The sequence below is a fragment of the Apis florea genome, unplaced genomic scaffold (genome assembly GCF_048593485.1).
Source record: "Apis florea isolate Af1SG1 unplaced genomic scaffold, ASM4859348v1 contig_3081_pilon, whole genome shotgun sequence".
NCBI classification, from domain to species: Eukaryota; Metazoa; Arthropoda; class Insecta; order Hymenoptera; family Apidae; genus Apis; species Apis florea.
The window spans coordinates 2706773-2726125 of record NW_028256703.1 but is presented as its reverse complement, the minus strand read 5'-3'; the positions used below and the strand labels follow the sequence as shown (position 1 = coordinate 2726125).

At 36.6% G+C, this 19353-nt stretch overlaps 2 protein-coding genes across 9 annotated transcripts in view; one reads left to right on the top strand and one right to left on the bottom strand.

The window, feature by feature from the left end:
- Positions 1-44: 44 nt before the first annotated feature.
- On the top strand, positions 45-4366 carry LOC100871106 (sodium-independent sulfate anion transporter). Of its 3 annotated transcripts, none has more exons than XM_003694335.4 (9): positions 45-395; positions 1341-1564; positions 1688-1883; positions 1957-2177; positions 2267-2831; positions 2900-3126; positions 3191-3364; positions 3441-3603; positions 3885-4366. In XM_003694335.4, the coding sequence occupies exons 2-9, from the start codon at positions 1355-1357 to the stop codon at positions 4034-4036; spliced, it is 1908 nt and encodes a 635-aa protein (XP_003694383.1). In that variant the 5' UTR covers positions 45-395; positions 1341-1354; the 3' UTR covers positions 4037-4366. The 3 variants fall into 3 exon arrangements, with proteins under 3 accessions (XP_003694383.1, XP_012342964.1, XP_086764717.1); XM_012487510.3 differs by having other exon boundaries at positions 122-395; positions 1668-1883; XM_086908591.1 differs by lacking the exon at positions 45-395 and adding an exon at positions 1094-1267.
- The window catches only part of mwh (multiple wing hairs), a 49803-nt gene continuing 33914 nt past the window's right edge, over positions 3465-19353 (bottom strand). For all 6 annotated transcript variants that reach the window (XM_003694336.4, XM_086908590.1, XM_086908587.1 and 3 more), the window contains 4 exons: positions 17166-17395; positions 8621-8912; positions 7379-7597; positions 3465-7295 (listed from right to left, as the gene is read on the bottom strand). In XM_003694336.4, coding sequence (XP_003694384.3) covers positions 4896-7295; positions 7379-7597; positions 8621-8912; positions 17166-17395 — 3141 coding nt within the window. In that variant the 3' untranslated portion in view covers positions 3465-4895. The remainder of the gene's footprint in view (positions 7296-7378; positions 7598-8620; positions 8913-17165; positions 17396-19353) is intronic.

Sequence of the window (19353 nt, the reverse complement as noted above, 5' to 3'; positions counted from 1 at the left end):
AACTTGTTCACTCTAAATTACCGACTGCAGTAGAAATGCAGTCCCTCTGTTGACAAATATGTGAACTGCACTTTCTCTCTAAACCATCACAAATGAAATGCCAATTCTTACATTTAGTTTATAGTAAGATCGTGTCCGGCGCGTATGTAACGTGTCACGAAACTAGAATATTATGTTTCGTATATAAATTTGCGCAATGAAATAATAAAACATATATTATTAAACTATAATATTATTGTTAGTTGATAATATATACTAGGTTATGCTTATTCTCATATGTGATCGATATTTCAGTGAAGAAAATGTGAATAAATATCATATTTTACAATAATTAATAGTGTGTCTAGTAATACTTGCATTTAACGGAAGTATGTTATCACAGTTATTATACTATGGTATGTATTTTTCTTTCTTTTAATAAACTAAAATCATTAAATCATTCATTATTTTAGAAAGAGAAATATAAAAATCTTATTCATATGACCGTGTAATACTTTTTTAATACTTGTATGATTATTGTCAATGAAAAGGGTCAAGTAGCTACGTCCCTTTTAACAACGCTGATTGAATTAAATAGTATAAAAAGAATATTGTGAAATATTGTATCGAAATAGTTCAATAATCACTGATACGTAAAATAATAAAAAAGAACACCTTCACTTATAGTAACCTTAAATGCCGGTGAAATTCAAATCATATATTTTATGTTATGAAATATATATATATATATATATTGTTAATATATTTTAATATATCGATATATTGAATCAATTCAGAGTATTAAAAGAATATATATTAGAAATAAATTTTTAAGTTATAATTCTTTTTCAATAACTATTTTTTCTCGAATTTCTACAGAAAATTTACAATTTTTACATGTTCAAATAAATAATTCTATTTTTGTAAAAAATTTGCATTATCAGACTTTTTGTATTGTTGAAACATTAATATATGTATTTTTGTTTTACGTAAAGTAACAATTCATTTTATTGATTATATAAAAAGTAGCGAAGGCTAGTAGCGATTTTTATGTCATGATAAATTTTGCATTGTATCTGACTATATAAACACTCGAAAGCCTTCGGTTTCTTTCAGTTTCTCGATATATCGTGAAATGTGAACATGTCATAAATTTAAATAGGTTTTAAATGAGTTTTTCTTATATGTATATTTTATGAAACTTATCACCATATTTTGTTCATTTAAAATATATTAGTGCGCGTAATTATCTATTATGTGTTTTATTGAAAATTGAGTTTTTTACGAAGTAAAAATTATAATTTTTAAAAATTATTTTTATATTTACTTCATGTATAGATTATTTATATTTTTTTTTAAAGGTACATAATTTACAATGGCTTTCGATGCAATAAATAACAAAAAATGGCAGTCAAAAGGTGGACAATTAAATAAATTTATTAAAAAACGAATACCTATCGTGGGATGGTTATCAAATTATAATTCCGAAAAATTTTTAAATGATGCTATCGCTGGCATCACAGTCGGGCTTACTGTTATGCCGCAAGGACTTGCTTATGCTACCTTAGCTGGTTTAGAACCTCAGGTGAATTATATTTTTACGAACAAATTTTATTTCTTACTTTATTTTATTATTTTTTAACTTATTTTATTATTTTTTATGAATAAATTTATTTCCAAATTTATAGAAAATATATTTTTTCTATAGTATGGTCTTTATTCTGCATTTATGGGAGCTATGGTATATATAGTATTTGGTTCATGCAAAGATATTACAATTGGACCCACTGCTCTTATGGCATTAATGACTCACGAGTATGTTCAAGGTAGAAATGCGGATTTTGCAATATTATTAGCCTTTTTATGTGGTTGCTTACAACTATTAATGGCCTTTTTACGGCTAGGTAATGTTATTAATACAAATTTTTTAAGAATACAGTATTGACACTTACTTGAAATTGCAAAATTTCTTTACAGGAGTACTTATAGATTTTATTTCAATACCAGTCACAGTTGGTTTTACTTCTGCAACATCTATTATAATTGTAGTTTCTCAATTGAAAGGTCTTTTGGGATTAAAAATTTCCTCACAAGGAACCTTAGATACTTTAACAAAAGTATTACAGAACATTCATCAGACTAGATTATGGGATACTTTGATGAGTTTTTCCTGTATCACTATTTTATTATTATTTAGGGTAACAAATGCATTTTCATTCATAATTTTTTTTTTTTTAATTTTACTTGATTAGTTTTAAGTATAAAATAAAATATTTTTACTGTTTAGAAAATGAAAGATATCAAGTTATATTCAAACAATGATAAACTAAATAAATATCAAAGAATATTGATGAAAATGATATGGTTATTATCAACAGCTAGAAATGCTGTTATTGTTATAATTTGTTCTACTATTGCCTACAAATTAAATTCTATTGAATATGGTTCTCCATTTATTCTTACTGGTCCTGTAAGATCTGGTCTTCCATCTTTTGGATTGCCACCTTTTTCTACTCAAGTAAAAAATGAGACTTTAAGTTTCATCGAAATGTGTTCAGAATTGGGTGCGTCCATAGCATTAGTACCTATAATTGGAGTTCTTGGAAATGTGGCAATAGCAAAAGCCTTTGCAAATGGTGATAAAGTAGATGCCACTCAAGAACTGATTACATTAGGTATTTGTAATGTTCTTGGATCTTGCGCAAGTGCAATGCCAGTGACTGGCTCCTTTAGTAGATCTGCAGTAAATCATGCTAGTGGTGTAAAAACGCCAATGGGTGGTTTATACACTGGAATATTAATACTGTTAGCATTGAGTCTATTTACTCCTTACTTTTACTTTATACCAAAGGGTAATATAATTTTTCTTTATTCTTCTTATATTTTACATATTATCTCTAAATAGATATTATTTTCCTAGCTTCCTTATCTGCAGTTATTATCTCTGCAGTAATATATATGATTGAATATCAAGTTGTAAAACTCATATGGAAAACTAGTAAAAAAGATTTGATTCCAATGTTTGCTACTTTCTTGTTCTGTTTAATTATTGGAGTTGAATATGGAATTTTAATAGGTGTAGGAACAAATCTTATATTCTTATTGTATCCTTCTGCACGTCCTACAATACATGTTGACAAATGTACAGTGAGTACTGAATGAAAAATCAATAAATTTTTGTTTCTTAACTTATATGAATTATACATTTTAGACAACTTCTGGTGCTGACTATCTCTTAGTAACACCAGGAAACAGTTTATATTTTCCTGCTGTAGATTTTATTAAAAAGTCGGTCGGCAATGCCGGTATAAAACAAGGTTCTAGTCAAGTTCCAGTTGTAGTTGACTGCAGATATATTTTAGGAGCCGATTTTACTGCTGCAAAAGTAAATTTTTAAATAATTAAATATTATATAATAAAATATAACGAATTTGTACTATGAATATGATTATTGGTTGTAGGGTATAGCAACATTGATAAATGAATTTAACAATCGAAAACAAGGTCTGTATTTTTACAATCCGCGGTCGGATGTCATTGCTGTACTTAAAGGAGCTTGCGGAGAAGAATTTCAATATATTTCTACCGAAGATGAATTATTGTACCTATTATCGACGCATCAAGGTAATATAATATAAAATAATGCAACAATCAAAAGATGGCTAGTATTTTTCATCATTAAGTTTTTGATGGTATATCCATTTATAATAGGATATTTATAATAGGATAGATCTTATTGTTATTTTATAATTCGTATATTTAATTCTTATGAGTGTATGAAGACGTTATAAGTAACCAGATCTGCATTCCTTTTAATTTTTCATTTCTATATTTAATTTAATATAAATTAATTAATATAATTATTGCATATGTATTTATATCTTTTGATCGTTTTTTATTTTTAGATAAAACATCGCAACAACTTTTGGAAATAACACGTGATAAGTCGCATGAACCACTAATGTTAAGTAGTCCTGAAATCATTCATCGAAACAATCGTTCATGTCAAGAACTTAATGAAGTTACAACTACATTGTTACATGCTACAGCTAGTTAAAAAATAAATAATGTTACCTATATTAAATTCATTTCAAACTTAAAAAAGAATTTCAAACGAAAAATAATTTTTAGATTTTTTATGAACATTTTTCATAAAAATTGTATCTTCGAATTTTTTTTTAATTTTTACACTTTTTTTTAAATAGTGACGCACTTCATAGGACATTGAATAATTTCCAATATTATAGAATTAAATTTAAGAAATTGTGCATGACATTAATTAAGATGTAAATATACGTAACTTTGTATACATAAATGAAATCTATTGTATTTCTTTCTTTTTCTTCATATTTTTTAATTAAGAAATAAATAATATGTTGTGTAAATATTTACGCGTTATATTATTTATGCACATCTATGTTTCATAAATTACAGTCTTTTTTTTTTTTTAATTCAATATAATTATAGAGGTATATTCCTTATATATAAAAAAGAATATATTGCACAGTCCACACATAAAAAACTTTGCAATTGGTATAATTTGTATAATTGTTCCATCACCAAAATATCTATCTTCAAATATTTATCAAAATATTTATCAATTAGTGTTAATTACAATATAAATTAGTTTGTTAACTTCGCCCATAATATTTAATTATCATTGCACTGAAATATTATGTTCGTTTAATCGCAAATTGAGATAAATTAAAAATTTAATTTCGATACTTATATGTATCGAACATAAAAAAAAAGTACGAAATATTTTCAAAAATTAAAAAAAAAAAAAGAAAAAAACATTTAAAATGATTTCTATACAAGAATATATTCTATTATATAGTATATACAATACCTCATAGACTGACATGAGGATATGAACAGGATTAGATGATCTAATCCTAATTATTTAAAGATTACTTTTAATAAAGCCCTGAAACAATATCAGTAACTTTTGCACGATTTCCATTTGAAGAAGAAGCCGTGTTTCGTCTTCCAATTGGACTTTCTTTTATCTGTTGATTTCCCGAATATTTTCCAGCATTAAATCGACTTTTTCCTAATCCAAACGTATCATAAGTTCGTCCAGCGAAAATCCCTGAATCCATTGATTTATTTAAAAATCTATTACCAATATTTTCATTCTGACTGAACGAATTGTGTCTCACTCCATTCTTTATTAGTATCATTGGAGTACAACAATCAAAATCTAATTCGTTGTTTTTACTCGAAGAGTTTAACTTATTCCATTCTCGATTTCTTTGTTCTTCGTACAATTCATCACTTCTTAATTGCTTATTGCTTACATGTCCGGAATAAAATTCATCATTTTTCAAATGTTTATTCTTTGATTCTTCTCTCCTTCCCTTGGATCCCAATTCGCAACAACTTTTTGATTCTTCTAATCTACTCGACTTCGATCTAACGAGTGTTCTCTCTTCTCGAGATTTTTTCGTCTTGGATTGATATTTATTCGAATTCCATTGATTTTTCTCTTCCATGATCACGATATCGATCATCGAATCCAGACCTTCATCAATTCTATCCAAAGATTTGGTTAATAGATTAGGAGATTTTGGTGCCTCGATGGATTTTGGTTTTCGCGTTATCAGAGGTTCAAGATTGAAATCTGTGACATAAAATAAACCACTGTCGCTTCCACCTTGCGAGGAACACTGGTCTTTTTTAGCGATATAAGATACATGATGGAACGATTCCGATCTGCGCATTCTATTCCTCGAATTCTCTTCTCCAAAGAATTGTTCTTGCTTGCTTAGATTTTCCGAGCTACCGTGTCTCTCATAACTCTGGAGACTTCGATGCTCGTCGAAAGAATTCAAACTCTCGAATTTCCTGATGTGATTTTCTATTCTGCTTTTATTAGATCTTTTCGATCGCGAACTGGAAGCACTTGATTCGAGGTAATCGTGACTGGCCGATCTACGAAGAAGCTTTCTTTTTTCCACTTCGCTTCTATATTTCGAATTATGTCTTTGGGATACACCGTCCAATTGCCTGTTGCTCGATTTAGAGTCATTCGTCGTTTTGTTTTTCGCATTACACGACGTTTCGTAATTCCTCATTGTTTTCTTATCCTTTATTTCGCTCTCACCGTCGAAGCGTCGAAGATCGTTGAAGCTTTTCTTCATCTTACCATCATTGTTATTCTCCGTTTCTTTCCTATCGCACTGTTTCTGAAAATGATCGACCTCGGTTTTAATCCGTTCCTCGTAAGTCTGGTTCTTACTGTTGTACTTGAGTCGAGAAGCACTAAGGAGAGAGTCGCTACCATCGCCCAACGTTTCGTCTTCTATATCTTCATCGTGAGAATTGAACGCCTCTTCTTGATCGATAAAGTCACAATGCCTTACTGCCATGATAGCCGACAAACAAGGCGGTGATCTTCTAGGTGGCTGAGGATGTAGAATAGTTGGAACGATCGCTTCCTCGACTTCAGGTCCCTTCACAACGATCTTCACGCTTCCTTCCACCGAGGAAGACTTCGAAACTCTGCGTTTTTCGCCGTTCATTCTTTTATCACTGCTCGAATCTATACTATAATCTCGATCGTTACCAAAATAAGTCACCTGCTCTCCTTTGATCACACTCTGAGACATGTTGGAGCCCGTGTTCGTCGACATGGAAATCTTGGTGTCCGTTTGATGATCTCTCTTTAAAACCTTGTCGTAAATATAAGTATCGGAATTGTTCAAAGAAACTTTCGAATCGGTTCTATGCAACTTAATTTTCGAAGAATTCTCGTTATAAAAATTCGGATTCGCGTGATCTATTCGATTTTGTTCCCGGTTTTTGTCCCCGATCTCTTCTTCCGCATCCTTCACGATAATCCTCAGTTCTTCGATCACGTCATCGATCGTGGTTTCCTGATCATTATCCGGAGACACGTTCATTACTTTTTGATTCGTTCGAGATTGATGCTTCGTATTCTCCGGGCTACTCGATCTCTCCGACGAGCTGATACCCTCGTCTTCCGCGTTCGAGGACATTTTCGGCGACTGTTTCGTCGTTCCAAGAGCCGTCAACTTCTCACGCTCCTCCAGCTTATTATAATTGTTCAACTTCTCCAACTGCATCTGTTGAAGCTGCGTTTGCAGAGCCGAAACTTTTTTGCTCAGTATCCTACAAGTTTCCTCTGCACGTACGACACGTCGCTGTAGGGCGTCCACGTCCACGCAGTTGTGCGACCATTTCTGAACCTCCTTATGTAGAAGATCGTTCAAAGTATCCTCTTCCCTGCCGTCCAATTCTTTCAGCCATTCTTGAAGGACCTGCGGCTCTAGACCAGCTTCGCAGGCTTCGGCCTGCATGGCGAACAAATCGAACATTACTCGTCGTAAAAATCATCGAGGAGATAACGATAAATATTCCATACGTTGTACCTTACCTGAATGTATAATCTGGTTTGTGTTCGCGGTGCAGACTTTAGGAAGGCGTTAAGGAACGAAACTCCTGCCACTCTCAGTGCAATCGCTGCTCTGGGAGCCAAGAGAGCGCCAGCAAGGAAACGAAATCTTCCACCTTCGCCATATTTTAACCTAAGGGTGGAGACAGCTTCCGAAACTACAGCATGACCACCTGGCGTTTGACAGACCTTGGTCAACAACTGCAAGATTGACAAACAAGTTCGAGAAAAATGTTAAATATAGCATATATATATATTTTTATTTCATATATTTTCCCGAATGAATAAAATTGAAATTAGCGCCAGTTAATTAATTATTACGTATGATGAAAAATAAGAATTTTCCTGGTAATATCGGTGGTCGACAATTAAATCTAACCGACAGTTCCTCCACACCGTACGGATAAAGATCTCTTTATTCTCATTATATTCTTCCAACGCTATAACTGCGTGATCACGTGCCGTGGAAGTAATTATCCAGTTCGGTTAGTCAACATCTGATCGTAACCGCGATGCTTGGCAAACTGCACTTCCTCGGACGGTAGAAAATAAAAGGCAGGCGAAAAAGTCTAAAGGCGTGTATAAGTTTGCAAATGAAGCTAGCCGAATAACGTTTGGATAAGATGATAAAAACTGGTTCTTGACAAGTGTACGTTCTCGAAATAACGGAGCCCCGGAAGTGGACCGAGTTTGCTGGAAACGTTTGCGTTTACGACTATTTGAATGAGTCAGATGTAGCATCTAAGAAACGTACACATCATCAGAAACTTGACCCACTGCTATCCCCATTATTGAGTTATTGAGTTATTATTTTTCGATTCTTTTCAATCCTGCATTTCAATCCTCGCTACATTTCGAAAACTATCACGATCAATTTTATCGCGAATTAGTTAATCATTACTTACTTAGTTTTAGAATTATACGCGAATTTATTTGCAAAACGATAAAAGCGCGCGATAAATCATAACAGATTCAAAATGTAATAACGGTTATTTTATTACGAGATTAAATCGAAGGATCTGAAACGAACACAGAATAAAAACGGAACTAATATTAATATTACGATTAAAGTGTTTATGAAATGATAACGCGAGATAAGCGAGAGAATCGTTTGAAACAAAACCCACGAAACGAGAGTAATATTCCACGTATGATTCCAGTTCAGTTCTTTTTTGACTAACAGTATCCAAGCGATATACTCGGAACGGAAGTGACGATTGTTACCTGGAGAGCTAGGACTCGAGACCGGTTCAAGCTACTAGTCAGACAAACTGCCAGAGCGAGAAGACCGGGTTGAGCTTGCACTAGGAGCCTCGGTGCATCGCTGCATCGTTCGGTGCAGGCAGCCAGACACTCGACACAACCCAACTCGTCCAAAGCGGCTCTTCTGGTTCCTACTCTTGGCCCCGTGTGGCCGGAAGAGGGTGGTGAACTTTGGGCCAATTGGACGCCGCGAAGCGTCTCGAGCAATAAGGTTATCCCATCAGCTGGCGGTGAAGCGAATTCCTGAACGAAGCTGTAAAATAATTTTATTCGTGTATTTCTTTCTTTCTTTTTTCTTTTTTCGATAAAATAATAAAACGAAACGAGATATTTAACCGAATGCGCAGAAAAATTTGTATCTATGATGCATAATTTAATTGCGAATGTATCTTCGTGCGCTCGGCCGGAAGTATCAATAACGGTACGACCATTTTTGCCTCGAATATATATATTCCTTATTTATTGCGTATGTACAGTCGTACATGGTATATATAGCTCGCAGACATCCTGTCATTCGTATTTCTAATATTTTATCATCTTTTAATTCCAATTCATGCACCTCTGAAAGTGAATTACTTCGATCTTTGACAAAGTTGCACGTTCTTTATAATATTAAGAGAAAAATAGATTGGTAAATAATGATTAAATTAGACGTTGATGTAGTTGTTTAAACGATGAAACGTTATACGCGAGTCTGCGTGTGTCACTGCATCAATCAATCCCGCTATTTGATAATTTAACGCAGAACGAAAGTATATCGCGGAGAGGGTACTGTAACAGACATTGAACTGTGTAGACGCGATGGAAAAAAGTATAATTACATAATTATGGGACCTTGCGATTAAAAGAAAAAGCAATCCGGTTTTATATAAGCGCGCTGTTAAAGCGAGTTCCCTCGAGGTTGTCAACGGAACACCATTATGAGAGTGACGGGGCAAGAACTTGATAACTATTAATGTAATAAATACGAGGAGGCGGACGAGAAAATATACTTCAATTAAATTACACGCTTTTCAAGTTATTCCAACATTATTATTAAATATAAATTTCCAAATACATTATGTAAAAGTAAATGCATTAAGTGCCGCCAAATTGTCTCATCAAATTTGCCCCCTCGACGTCGTTTCTCAACAAATTTTCGTCGTTCCACGCGTATATAAGTACGTTGATGATCAATTTTCGCAGCTTCGGGTATCGACCGGTGTCCATTATTGGTACTTTATGCTCGATTATCGTTCATCTAGAATTCTCGTTAAGATATCACTTTACGACATATCGATCGTTCGATCAAGAACAGGAACGCGATGCCTGTGCGCTCGCAACCATGCCGAGCAGATGCGTATACGTATGCGATGCGATGGCCTTAAGGTAGACAGGTGCAAGGACGAGGAAATAGATATTACAACTGTCAAAGAGTGACGGATCTACGAAGAGAGTTTATTTCGAATCGTGTTTCGTCTTCCACGAATAGATTCTCCGTAATGGACAAGATCTCTATTTCTCTGATCGTGTCATGTTAGTTTCCTTAATTATACAGCAGAGACACGTGTAGCACTGTGTGTGCATCAGCCAGTCCATTTCAACTTGATACATTTTGCACTAGTCTGCCCGGGATCCCGTGAGAATTTCTTGCCAAGAGAACTTTTATCACTTTCTATACAGTTATACCGTTGCGCAATCGTATTACGTTGCAATTACAAGAAAGTATACGTATAAAATAAATTAAAAATATAAATTAAAAAAAAATTACGAAATTATTAAAAATTATCATCAGCGTTAATCTATACACGCTCAAGGCCAAGATAAGATTAAATGCAAAACAACTGCTTAATTGTAACTACGCAATGTCGGAATTATCGTGCATTATCCGTATACGTTATATCCGTATATTGGACAAAATACGACGAAATAGAGATAAAGATAATATTTCTATAATTATTGACCTTGGTATTTTTTTTACACGCACGTGAATGTTAATTATTTTGTCGCGATTAGCAGAAATTTCTGGTTCAAAGTGTAACTTTATTATATCAATTGTACAACGTTACCGAATATTTTGGTAGAATTGGAGAATCTGCAATTTGAAAATTTCATCGTGCATCGTCGGGCAGGCGAGAAAGGAATTCCAAATCCAAAACGCAATCCCCGTGTTCCAAATTTTTAGCGAGGTGGGTTACGCGGCAAACAGTCGTAAATCATTTCGTGGCTCGCACCTACGGAAGATTCTAAAAGGAACCGGGCTATTCACGAGGAGACGTTCCTCGTCTAGACGGTGATTCTATAAACACCGTATATAAGCGCCGTGTACGCAAGTTGAATGCATGCAAATGAGTATTAAAACGTTTTCTATGTACCCGTTTATGTATGTGCTCGTCGCCTATTTACCGGTGGGTAAACAACAGAGAGAGAGAAAGAGAGAGTTTTCTCGTCCAACAATAGACGCATTATGTTACCCGTCGTATTATGCATATACTACTGCCGGCTATATCGTGATACGCACGCACGTGTGTATAAATGTACGTGCGCGAAATACACCGAGGCATTACGATTCTACGCCGCGAACACCGTGGATCGCCTTTGTTGGCCTTGCCTTAAAAATACGCGAGGGCCCCCATTTGGATTCTGGAGAAAATGAAAGCTCGTGCGTGAACGAGAGTGACGGTAAAGGATATGGTAAGGAGTGGACGTGACCGCAGACCACCCTATGCATTGCTCTTATAACCCTTTAGGTCCTCGCTTACGTATCCTTACTTTCTTCTTACCGCAATTTTTAATCCAAATACGCTTATATCAGAAACTTGTATGCAAAATATAATACTGAATGTTTGGAAAAAAAAAATACGAAGAGTTGTTACAAAGTAACAAATGTCGAATAAATTAAATATTGATGTTTCCGAATAGCTGGTATCATTTTGAGTGGTATCTCAAAAGAGTCGAAAGGAGGATTCGCGAGTTCCAAAGTTATCTAATTTCATTCGTACGCGAGTGTCAAAGATATAAACGATACTGCAAAGTACTCGGGAAATGAAAGCGTTGCGTTAAATTCCTCCGATATTTTGCATAATTGATAAAATGCTCATCCTTTCGAGATCGTCTCTTCGATTTAGATGTAGAATACGATGAAAGATATTTCTGGATTTTTACGCTATGATAATATATTCGTAATAATAAGCGATCGACGAAGTTGCGTGCAACGCGCGAAGGAATAGAGGTATAAAGAGGTATTCGTTTTAAAGAGAACGACTTTGTTATCGAAAACATGCTTTCTTGGAGATGTCATGCGAACCTTCGTCCAGCAATGGATTGCATTATATTACACCCCGCATTATGCAGAGTACGACGTACACGTAAGAATGCCTTCGGCAGACGCGGTATGAATATCAAATGTTCCTTATTGCCTGGTGTGTGGGCACACCCTAAAATTTAAGACGACGGACAACGCCAAGCAGAAGAAAACGAAAGCCTGTGTACCTTCGTCGCCCGACGTTTCTCTTTCATGCGATATTTTTGGACCTCTGTCCGAAGAATATTACGCAATTCATTCCCTTTTAGTTTCTTTTTCACGCGCGTTTTTTTTTTTTATTACATTTGATTTGCGAACAAATCCAGGAAATTATTTCACTTAGAAAGTTAAAAATCTCCTTCTTATTGTTATTCCAGAAACAATAACCGATGAAAGATAACGACTTACGTAACCACGACCAATTTAGAGAAACTATATATACGATGAAACCGTATTACGTTTATTACTTTACGAAAATTTTTCGTAACAATGCATCAATTCGCGTGTAAATTAAATTAAAAAATATATTCTACGATGCCCACAAACGATATTCGTCGACGAAACGAAGGCGTCACGTTTCTGTCGTAATAGATTATCGTTTATTAACATGCACGATGCAACATCGTAAATAAAGAAGTGGATAGAATATAAAGCGTTTAATCGACTCGTATAAATACATTTCAAAGATTTTTCTCGGTGACTAACTACCTCTATCTAAATGCACTTGGACTATTAAATCGAACTCACGATTTTAAATATAACTTTTACAGCTCGATACGAACACAGGATAATCGCGTTCGTTCCACGTTCTATCGTAACTATTATTTAACAATTTTTGCAAAAAAAAAAAAAATCTCGTTAAAGACATGAAAGTGTTTGTAACGATTTTCTCAGTGAAATTTGGGTTAAGCATTAGGAATGATTATTTATTCGCGAAATAAGAACAAACGGGATCTGATATGAAAAAAAGACGACTTCCTCGTTTTCTCATCAAGTAGGAAGCAGTTACGTGTTTTCTGTTACGCGAAGCGGAAGCATCGCGAAGTATCGTGGGTTCGGTGGCCGGTCGAGGCTTCTTCGACGCGGTTGATATTTCTCCACGTGGAAAAAGAATAAAAGATACGCTTTGACTCTTTTATAAGAAATACACTTTATGAATTTCACCCTTTTTTCCTTTTACCTTTGAAAAGGCAATCATATGCTTCTAAGCGAACTATAATTTGAAACGTTAATGCAACACACCCTTCATTATCGTGTAAAATGCAAAGCTTATCTCCGTATAATCTCTCCGGAACCAGAAGTATCCAAACTATTATCTTTATTATTTTAGTGGATAATTTGCCAGTCGGATAATTTACTTGCGATTAACAAGTTTAAGTCTCGATGAATATTGTTAAACGAACGAATATAAAGATTGAATATGAAACGAATGGCAGATCGTTTCGAAGATCGAGGTTAACATCTCGATCGGCCTCGTTTCATCGGGACACAAGATACGGAATTCGACGCGTGACATCTTTCACTTTGACGGAGAAAATTCGTTTCGCGCATACAAAGAAATCAAGTTTTGTGAATGGACCAGGTAATTCTTTCGGCCACTTTTGACCGAAAGGAAGAATCTCTTTAAAGGGGCGACGATTGACGAAACAGACGAAACGACGCGGAATATCAATGAAAAGAGGAAGCCTGATTCGCATGACAAGAAACGGAGACACGCGACTCTTTACGGGATTCTTTTCAGAAACAATCGATATCATTGTTCGAGAAGGAGAAGAAGTATCGCGTTCGTTATCTCCAACAATTAATTTCAAATGAAGCTTATACTTAATTAGAGCAATATATTTAACTAAATCCAGTTAACGGATGATAATAACTTGCCATGCCTCGGCAATTCTTTTCTTTCTTTTTCGCTTTCGTTGAGCACATACGTGTTCGGTGTAATAACACGTAATTGATCTTCATTGACAGTATCTGTTCACGATACTGTGAACTACACGCGATAAAAATGAAAGATTCGATGAAAGTTCGTTCCGATAATAATGGAGAAAGCAAAGAAAGCTGCTTAATATTTTTTCATCGATTTCTTAATCGCGATACCCCATCGATTCTTCTTCTTACATTTCGAGAAATCATTCGTTAATCCAAATCCAAAGTCCAACTGTTCGCTTCAGATATCTTGTAGATATCTTTATTTACCAAAGTTTCTCTTTTTTTTCTTTTTCAAAAACCGCAGAAATTTTTTTTCGCCGCCAATCTCAAAGCGATATTACAAACGTAAAAAAAAAAAAAAAAAAAAAAAAAGAAAAGAGCCATCAGCCAAGATTGTTCCTAACATCACGCGTTTTTTCGCTCCAGATAAAACACGCACGTTCATCCACGAACGGCGTGGAGGAAAAAGATAGCCGGCCGATCGGGGTAATCGATCTCGACAGGTAATTATTACGATCGGTTTGAAAATAAATCGATTCCGTCAGTCGGGTCGTCGCCGTACGTGTAACCGCCGTGGATCGTTGTGAAAAACGTCTGTTAAACGGCCTAATAATAAGATCACGAGAAATAACACGCAGAGAGGTTCGATCTTGGGAATCGAGGATGCGCCTGATCGAGATCGATTTGCGCATCGAGCACGCCGATCCAGCCGCTGTACAGTTATCCGTAATATCGGCATTCGTTTATCCGTGGCCGCTACTTACGGGTTATCCGCTCGCCTCTGCGGTAAGAAGGTTGTCCATATTATAAGTCATCCACCGTATGTGGGACACGTCTTCCATATGGTCGAAGAATGAACATCGTGTAACATCGCGTGTGTCGATAAATCGGTTTCGGGACAACGGTGATGAAAACCGTGACGTTAATGGGATTAAGTTCACGTCATATACAAGTATATTTATTTGTTAAAACGAAGATTCGTCTCATAGACTTCATCGCTCGATCCTTTCACAAAGGAATCATTCGAATCTGGTTGGTTCGGAGAGACCCACTTGCGACACACTCGATCCCTGTCGCACTGGTGACAACACTTGGTGGATTCTATAATGAAATTCTTGTAACGGAATCGTAGACATCGTTCCCCACGCGATGCGAGAGATAGATTGTTCGATATGAAATAATCACACGATGATTCGATTTTAGAATAGGCACACAGTGGAACCGCGTATGGACGATGCAAGCATTCTTGCCTCTCTCTATACCCTTTTACATTCGTCGAGTCGTGTGATTAGAATGATTCTCATCTGTGCACCGAGCAGGCTTCTTGCCGCGTTTCGAATATCCGTTGGCCGCCGCAAATTGTGCGCCGATACGCGCCGCGAAATTACGCTTAATAAGAGCACGTCGATCGAACAAGAATTAGAGTTGGAGAGTATATTGAACGGTTCCTGCGTTTTCGCCAGCCTACCGTTCTTTTTGCTCGACATTTTGAAGCCTCGAGCGTTGTATATACATCTTGGTGCATCGTTTGGATCATTCGTAATCTCGTTTCACGATCGAAAGTTGCGCGTTCTGGGTGGTCTAGGGTATAGAAATAACGTGCAAGTCTATCGAGGAAAAATAGAACGAACGAAGAGTGTGTTGATAGATCGATCCGATGATGATTCGATCTCGTGGAACTTGATGCGGATCTAGATAACGAAAAGCACAGAAATCGTAACAGTGGACGAGATATGAAATACGTCCACTTTCTCTCTCTCTCTCTCTCTCTCTCTCTTTCTCCCTCTTTCATTTCATTCAAACATCGAGTTTGAACAATTTTTGTTGAACAACTTTCTAGTGAAAGGAAACGTTTGAAATTTTATCTTCGAAGTGAGAAATTTCCGACGTGTTTGCTTTTTGATTTCGATGATCGAGAACGTATAGAAGCCTCGAGATAAAGTCAATTACAGACGCGTGTCCAGCGGCTGTGATTACACGCGTTATGAATGAAATACTAGCGTACACGCTTCGAGCGATCCGAGACAAACATCGTCGATCTTGCACCAAGATACAAGGCATAGACATTCACGGACAAATTTTAGCGTTTACGTCCGATCTTTAATCACGCTGGCGCCTAACGGAGACCACACTATTATTTAGCCGTTCGTTGAACGCGAGGAGGGGCTCGATCCAACTGTAATTCCAGCGTTGTCTTAGAGATACGGGAGAGAACCCTCTCGTTCCTTTGTACCGATTAATGCAGCAAAAAATCGACGTATCACAGGAAATGCGAGGATACCTTTTTTCTTTTTTTTTTTTGTTCAACGATTTACACACGGATGAGAAATGACGGATGGATGGTCTTCTCCGCGTCTAATCCAATTTGATTAATTTAATCCTCGCGTTTAAATGAAATACGATGATGGAAAGGGTGTATTTATTAACAGCAAAGATCATAAATAATAGAATCGCGTAGATAAAGGAATTCTTTTCTTGCGCGACGAGGAGAATGTTTAATTCATTACGCGCAGATGTTAAAAAAAAATTTCATTAGCATTCTATTAATTTATTAATAGAAATTAACAAGCCAAAGAAGAGAAAACTTGCCATATATAATGAAAGCACGGAATCAACAAACGTATCTTTTCCCCGAGAAGAGAAAAGATTTAACGATCGTCGTTTAATCGGGAGCTGAATCAAGGAGGAATTTTTACGAGTTTCGAGAGAGGGACTCGAAGAAACCCGTCTTCTTTCTTAAAAAAATACGTATAAAAAGTAACTGTAAATCCGACACCGTTCAAGCCACTCCTCCCGTTCAACTAATATCGACTGTTTTCGTGATATACTCATCGTTAGTTCCACCGAAGAAGCATAAATTCACGAGTTATACATTCACTGTTCTAATTATTATTCACAGACAATCAAATGCATCTGCTTCCGGGTATTGTGTTTCGTCTTTTAGAAACATTCGAAAGTGATGCGCCTCTTAATTAATACCCTCTCTCCACCAATTTTCAAAAACGAAGTTTTTTCAAAGACCGCGTTAAAAAATTGTTCTTTACTCACTTTCACAGATTACAACAATTAAAAGATTCGTTGATCGCTAATCGACGAATATTTCGATATCTTCACGAGCAAACGAAGACGGCTTTTAGACAGGCAAAGTAGAATAATGAAGATCCGTCGAGGTTTCGCGTAATTTGCAATGATAATGAGGCGTCCGATTAATTTAAGCGAACCAGAGGGTATTCGAAGCGGTGGTAATAGATAGGCGTAATCGTTTAATGGTGTGTGTGTGTTGTGTGTACCTACCTTGGAAAGGCTAGCCTGAGGTCGGCTCTGAGCTTGTTCAGAAGCTCGCTAACCGAGGTGAATTGTCTCAAGGTCATCTCTCCGCTTCCGGAAGCGTAACCGGAACTCGAACTGGTTGTCGACGGCAGGGTACCCTGCGAGTCTTGAACACTTCCTAATGGACGTCTTCCCCATCGTCTCAGAGCGATCGCGTAGTCCTCGGCGTTGTACGTAGGTGGTCTTAATCGTTCCTGCAAAGAAAATCGCAAGGCTCTAGACATAATTGCACGCTCGTCCGGTTCGATATCGAGGCAAAAGATAGCCGTGATCGAAGAAAGAAAGAAAGAAAGAAAGAAAGAAAGACGGTAGCCTCGGGTCTGATTTATCCCTTCGAGATCTCGACCGCGTCGAGACAGTCGCCGTAATTAAACGACCGGCGATTCGACTACCTACCGCTTCTGAATAATCGGGATAATACGATATTAAGTAACGTTATAAACATTTTCAAGTAGAAATTAAGAGTGTGGAAGATGGAAGAACAGCGGCCAACGTTTCTTCATCCCATCATTTATTTTTCCACCGAGACTGAAACGAGAAATCATGGAAATTGCAGTCGCGTTTTGTCGCGAATGAAATATTCATGCGAGGGAGTAGAAGGATGAAAGACTAAAGTTAATTTCACAGCGTTTCCAATCATAAATACGGATGGAATTATAGCGATTATCGCCTCGTGGTCCATGGAACGCCGCCCATTATCCCCGTTGAAACGCGGATAAATCGTGGAAATTAATTTACCGCCTCCATCTCGTGCCACCGTGAAACATAGAACCGGTATAATTACGTCTCGAAGGGGGTTAGAACTCGTATATCTCTTTCCGATTCCCTTCAATCAACTTTTCGAATCAGTTGGCTCGGAATCGAGGATATCGAGAAACAATTTATCGGTCGATTTGTTTCCAAGGTCGCTTTCTACGAACGAGCATCCACAAGAATACCACGAATATTTGACGCGGATGAAACCACACGCTACATTGTGGTTTCCTTCGCGCGGTTAATCGATCGGTCTTAAACGTGAAACCGAGTTTCTATCTCGCGGTTACCCGCCGTTCTTCCTTCGTACGCGAAAAAAATGAGCAGAGCCGCCTCTCCACCGATCCCACAGTTCCGCACAGGAAATCTGTTGCGCATCGGATGTACGATTTATTCAGACGTGCACGCGATCCTCCGAGTGGAGAACAGTCGCGATCAATCATCATCCTCGTTTGTTACTGAAATCGACGGAGGATGGTGACGGACCATTATCGTTTGATGAATACAGGGCTGGCTGTTAACGATGTATTCTTTCCTTTTTCTTCTTTTTTTCCTTTCTTTCTTTTGAAAAACGACAAAGTAATTAGAGTTCCTTTCCGGGATGCGCGGACATGGACGCGAATCGTCTAACGACGATCATGATTGAGTAGAGGGGTGCATAGATCAATCATATTTTCATTTTTTCCGTCCAACGTGAGCGTGAAACGGGATCTCGGGAGAAGGAAATGAGGTTATGAGAGGCGAAAAAGGACCTGGTCGTAAGCGTGTGCAATTATGCGAGTAATTAGGCGACACGTCGACCAAAAGAACGATAACGTTGCTACTCTTATAATCTTATATACTTGCGAAGGATTCGTGCGAAACAAAACAAAATCACGCGTAACCTACATATATGAGGACGTCACGCTTTCTTGAATCGCGTAAATACTCTTGCGAATACTTGTCAATACTTTCGTGTCGTTTATTTAACTGAACCAGTTATGGAAAAAAGAGAAAAAGATCCGCTCGCGGATGGAAGCGCGAATGGAGAACGCTGCGTTTTCGAATATACACCGCTTGATCTAATTTCAAACGCGCGCGTTTACTTGACGCGCTCTTTTCAATTATCAACTAGAGTGAAAAGTTCGAATGTTGGTAAAAGTTGCGCGACTTTCACGAACATTCGAGTACGGTTTTCCAATCGGTGTCGAGCGTTTGTTAATCATCCTATTGTGATGACGTAAATCTCTCATTAGCGGGAGAACGTTATTTCTTTTTCATAATATTAAAAAGAAAAAAAGATGCAACGGAATCTCTTCCGATAATTAAGGTCAGGAGTCGCTCGTAACACGTATGGCATAAATCTCATAAGATAAGATTTGCTTTTTTTATTTTTTTATTTTTTTTTTACACAATGTCA